Here is a 6,314-nt window from a genome sequence, read left to right on the forward strand (position 1 = left end):
AAGTCACTATCATAATTACATTATGTAAAGTCACTATCATAATTACATTATGTAAAGTCACTATTATGACTACATTATGTAAAGTCACTATCATAATTACATTATGTAAAGTCACTATCATGATTACATAATGTAAAGTCACTATTATGATTACATTATGTAAAGTCACTATCATGATTACATTGTGTAAAGTCACTATCATAATTACATTATGTAAAGTCACTATAATTTATGTTCACACTTTGTTTCATTTCGAATGTAGACAGTCTTACATTACACAAGTAGTTCCATATATTCCAATGCTTGCTCATTCCGTAATATGTTTAGTATTAATGTCTAACATTAATAACCTAATGATACATAATTAATACACCACATAAATAATATGGTTAAGTAAGTCAAGCAGCAGGTGGCTGATTGATATACATATTTATAGGGGAGAGGAAAACATACCCTGCTTAAATACAGTCACTAATATCACGGTTACCTGACTCGCTTAAAACGTGTTTGTTTCTACATTATCCACGTTACTGAGCCTGATATAAGAGATGACTAATTGTAGATAAAACAGTCGTGTACTGGTACACTTTCAATATGGATGCCCCCCTGTCGTTATTGTTGTGACGCAAACAGGAGCACAAAGACGTGTTGTTGTTGTGTTGCTATGGTGTTCCTGAAAGCAACAGACCTTCATGCAATTAAGGCCCTTCCCCAGTAGCACAGCGGCATGTCTGCGGACTTACAAAGCTAGAGTCCGGGTTTCGATACCCGTGGTGGGCAGAGCACAGATAGCCCATTGTGTAGCTTTGTGCTTAATTAGAAACATTAATTAATTACAAACAAACATTATGCAATTAAGAACGATTAACTAAAATCCTAAAAATAAGCATGATGGTTCGTTGTAAGAAGTGTAAGAATGCTTTAAATAAAATAGCACACTCTTTTTACAGCCCTACCTAGAGGCTCAGCGGTAAGTGTGATGACTTATAACGCTTAAAACTGGGTTTCTATACCCGTGGTTGGCACAGCATAATTAGCTCATTGTGTAGCTTTGTACTTCCTAACAAACAAACAAACAAAACACCCTCTTGCAGTGACAGATATTTAACAAAAAATCTTAAACTGTACTATTTTTCTCTAAAGAAGAATGGGGAGAGGGAGATAGAAAACAAAACAGGAAAAAGTGTTTTACTGGAAAACAGTAATTAACAAATAATACAACAGAAAAACTCCCGACAAACGTTTTCATTGCACATTGTTTCAGGCACTGAATGCACAAGACTATAAGGAACGGCTTCTACTCGAAACGGCGAGCGATTCGAAACGGGGTCTTAAGTTGTAAAGTTATGCACACGACACAAGGTTTTTGGATCTTAATGGATCGTGTATCATTCCTTACAGTAATGTTAACTCAATAGAATATTGGTAGGATCTGGCGAATGTGTGGGAAGAATATATTGTTAGGATCTGGCGAATGTGAGGGAAGAATATATTGTTAGGATCTGGCGAATATCTGGGAAGAATTTATTGGTAGGATCTGGCGAATGCGTGGGAAGAATACGTTGTTAGGATTTTGCGAATGTGGGGGAGGAGAGGACTTATTAGTATTTATTACAATATATATCTCGTCACAGTAGCCGTGATAAGAATAGCAAGCTCTTGTAAAGCACATAAAAAGGGATGGACAGGAAACCATTACTTTTCCTCTCCTTTCGAAACTTGTATTTGTACTAAAAGAAGATTGATTGGTGTTGGTAAAACTCTTGGGATTTTCTGATTGGGTAGTTATAGTTTACTTATTTTTATAGAAACATATTGAAGACGTGACTCGGATCTCTCTGCTGGCGCATCTGCCTTTAAGCACGAGCTCTTAGTGAAACATTTCGTTCTCCAGGGTTTAAGACAGGAAATATACTGTTGAAAGATGTTCCTTCAGAAAACCGCTTCTTCTTAATCAGGTATTTCTTTAGGGAGTAATTATTGTTCAAATCTTCAATTATTAAGTTTGTTTATTTGAAGTTAAGCACAAAGCTACACAAAGGGCTATCTGTGCTCTGCCCACCACGGGTATCGAAACCCGGATTCTAGCTTTGTAAGTCCGCAGACATACCGCTGTGCCACTGGGGGGGTCTCAAATATTAAGAACGTCTGTTCGTTTTAACGTAACGATATCCAACAGGTTAGTATGAGCTCTATCCCCCCCTCCCGAGAAATTGAACCCCGGATTTTAGGGTTGTAAGTCCGTAAACATATAGCTGATCCACTGGTGGATGACATAAATATTAAGAAAGTTTTTTTTTTTTGTGGAATCTCGCACAAAATGCTCTAGCCGTCCCTAATTTTGAAGCGATAGACTAGAGAGAAGACAGCTGACCAATACCACCCACCACCAACTCTTGGGCTACTCTTTTACCAACGAATATTGGGATTGGCCGTCACATTATTACGTCTCCACAGCTAAAATGGCGAGTATAACGGAATACGAACCCGCGACCAAAGATTGCGAGTCAAGTGTCCTAACCACCAATTCATAACCTACCGCTGGCCCACTAGGGGGCACAAATATTAAGAAGTTTTGACGAATGGTAAAAGCATCACATTTATTAGCCTACACATGATTTGTAGCCTATATGCGATTCGTCTCACAGTTTTTATTTAGGAAAATGTTCAGAAAATTCAATGTTTGTTTAATAGATGAAATGAAGAGACCGGTGGTTCAGCGGTATGTCTGAAGGATTATAAATCCGGATTTCGATACCAGTGGTTGGTGGGTAGAGCACAGATAGCCCATTGTGTAGCTTTGTGTTTAACAACAAATTAATAAACTAAGATAAAATGGACTGTTTGTTTCACAACGTTAAAAGTTCTACGTTTATGTTAACTGCTGAAATGTAACACGTGCAGCTGGTTGGTAATTTTTAAAATTCTACGTTTATGTTAACTGCTGAAATGTAACACGTGCAGCTGGTTGGTAATTTTTAAAATTCTACGTTTATGTTAACTGCTGAAATGTAACACGTGCAGCTAGTTGGTAATTTTTAAATTATCACTTTCTATCACATCATAATTAATTAAAATTTCTCGCGTAATAAATTATGAGATGAATCACACCATCATTAGGACTAAAACATCCAGTCCAGAAACCCAAGTTATCTACAAGGAGATGAATCGCACCATCATTAGGACTAAACCATCCAGTCCAGAAACCCAAGTTATCTACAAGGAGATGAATCACACCATCATTAGGACTAAACCATCCAGTCCAGACACTGCTGTTTGTTAAAGTGAATTAAGTTAGTTTTTTAACTAATTCTTTAGCCACATACGAACAAGTTTATTACTTTAAAAAAGTTAATTATCAAGTTATTATTCAAAAGTTAATCGGTAAATATTTCTTTCATCATTGAATCACATTCATTGCACTAAACATAAACAAACAACCAATGAAAAATGTTTCAATGAAACATAATTAAGCCATTTAACAAAATATGATAATAACGAAAATAAAACATCAGTATCGAACCCCTTCCTTATTAATGCGAAAATTATGTTTCGATACTCGTGGTGGGTACAGCACAGATAGCTAATTTGTAGGTTTGACCTTATCAGCAAACAAAAAAAAAAAACATAAATACAATTGACATCGAAAGTTCACATTCCATTTACTGGTGTACGGCTCTGTTACTACTGCCATCTGGTAGGGCTTTTCTAAACTATGCTGTTTAATATATTCAAATTTCATTGTAGTGTGTTTGTAAGTACAAAAATAGAATAAAACAAAAACATGCAGCACCTACAATTCCCTTAAAATATACAAAAATAAAACAAGATTGATAAAGAATAAAAAAAATACCGTTTGAACAGTGTTCGTTCTCCTCAGAATATGCACAACCTAAGCCTGATGGGGGATGAGGAGCCACCACAAAGAAATCTAGCCCCTGATAATGATGAAAGTCTTGATGAGGCCCCACGTAGGTGTAAAATCTTGCAAGACTACCTTAATAAGCGGAAGGCTTTCAAACGTCGTCCTTTCTGCCTGAACTGCTCTAGTAGGTTAATCCTCCAAGTCTTTCTCTACAAACGTCACTCTGGACTAGGCAGATGCTGTTCATTTTACATTTGTTTGTTCATCTGCCTGAATTGTCTACAAAAGAAGGACTACATCTGCCTGAATTGTCTACAAAAGAAGGACTACACCTGCCTGAATTGTCTACAAAAGAAGGACTACACCTGCCTGAATTGTCTACAAAAGAAGGACTACATCTGCCTGAATTGTCTACAAAAGAAGGACTACACCTGCCTGAATTGTCTACAAAAGAAGGACTACATCTGTCTGAATTGTCTACAAAAGAAGGACTACATCTGCCTGAACTGTATACAAAAGAAGGACTACACCTGCCTGAACTGTATACAAAAGAAGGACTACATCTGCCTGAATTGTCTACAAAAGAAGGACTACACCTGCCTGAATTGTCTACAAAAGAAGGACTATACCTGCCTGAATTGTCTACAAAAGAAGGACTACATCTGCCTGAATTGTCTACAAAAGAAGGACTACATCTGCCTGAATTGTCTATAAAAGAAGGACTACACCTGCCTGAATTGTATACAAAAGAAGGACTACATCTGCCTGAATTGTATACAAAAGAAGGACTACATCTGTTTTTCGACAATCATTATACATCAGTCAGCTTGTTTTCTTTCGTACATAATATAGCTAGAACTCCGAGGAAATCAAACGGTGCTCCAACATCTCCCCAAAGATGAGATGGAAGGCTTCGGATCTAGTGAGGTACGCTGCATAAAGTTTTATGATCAAAGAGATGTGTGCATACTAAGAGAAATATATGATGAAAAAAGTGTGATCATATACAAGAAACATGATGATATACCTACACACATATATATATATATATTAGACTTTTAAGAGAAAGAAAATCGCCTTTAAAAACTATGGTAATAATTTATTAACTTGGAGACGTTTCCAGCCAGAAACAAGCTTGTCGGTTAATATACACCGTGGTAAGGGATTCCTGTATGGGTTTTCCAAGGAGCAGTTGTATTCCCTATCATCCCAGAAAAATCAAAGCCGTTAATATCGGAGAAACTCCAGGATTTAACCCCGAACTTCTGTGAAAGCGCGTTGTTCTGCTGAAGGTATGATCTAGCATATAATATAACCACTAGAAAAGTTGAGGATACTTCCCTAGGATGATTTATATGCGTAGCCAAGCCAACTACATCTCCTCGTGAATATACGGAAAGAGGTTTTTATATGCTGTAAATTTTGTACACGGCACAACTCACACATAAAAACAAATATCATGACGTTAGCCCTACCGGTACAACGCAGAGAAAGGTTGTTGTTGTTTTGAAGTTAACCACAAAGCTACACAATGAGCTGTCTGTGCTCTGTCCACCACGGGTATCGAAACCTGGTTTCTAGCGTAGTACACAAGTGTATGAAATATCAGTTGTTAACGTTGTGGAGAGACTAAATATGATTCAGCAGGGGAAATTTTAAACGAGACCCCTTTATTCAAGACCCCCCCCCCAGTAGCATAGCGGTATGTCTGCGGACTTACAACGCTAGAAAAGGCCTAATTATTAAAAACTATGATTTCAACACAGTAAGGTTTATTTATCATAAGCTACAACATGCAGATTAGTTGGAGACCACTTAGTGCGTTGTCGTCTCTCTAGATAAAGGTTTTTACCTTTTTTTTTTGTTCAAGATGATTTAACGTACTTTTGATATTTGCTATGTCGTTTACTATGCTTATTATACATGGGTATTCTCATACTTTTTCTGTTGTATTAATAATTTTTGAATAATTCGTTTCTTTGCTGTAAACCACAGAGCTACACAATGGGCCATCTGTACTCTGCCCACCACGGGTATCGAAACCCGGGTGAAGAACATTGATGTCAAACGAATATGCATCCTCATTCATCCTGATTTGTGTGTGTGAAATCGACGTCTTTTAGTCTCAAACTACGTGTTGTCGTCTTTCTTTTATGTATTGCGTTATGATGTTTTATGAAAAATCAGTACGTGATGGAGAAAAGTGGATTTCATTTTCTGATCCAGCGTACAGGAATTACTGTAGAACATGTACACATTTCAAGACAATAAAACCATTGCAGGCCTGAGCGCCCCCTACCACCTGGCTATGTTTTTTCTTCAGTTTATTCGTATTTCTGTTAACAGACATTATATCCAATAATGTTAATTGTGGTAAACGAAATAATAATTTGATCTAAGTAAGAGTTTTTTCTTCTCAATTTGTAAAAAAATATCCTTACAATATAGA

The 6,314-nt window shown here is 36.8% G+C and overlaps 1 protein-coding gene across 1 annotated transcript; it reads left to right on the forward strand.

Annotated features, from left to right (window-relative positions):
- The first annotated feature begins 4,101 nt into the window (after window positions 1-4,101).
- On the forward strand, window positions 4,102-4,767 carry LOC106476600. Its single transcript, XM_013937245.1, has one exon. The coding sequence runs from the start codon at window positions 4,102-4,104 to the stop codon at window positions 4,765-4,767; it is 666 nt and encodes a 221-aa protein (XP_013792699.1).
- The last annotated feature ends 1,547 nt before the right edge of the window (window positions 4,768-6,314 follow it).

Source organism: Limulus polyphemus, unplaced genomic scaffold, assembly GCF_000517525.1.
Source record: "Limulus polyphemus unplaced genomic scaffold, Limulus_polyphemus-2.1.2 Scaffold10992, whole genome shotgun sequence".
NCBI lineage: Eukaryota > Metazoa > Arthropoda > Merostomata > Xiphosura > Limulidae > Limulus > Limulus polyphemus.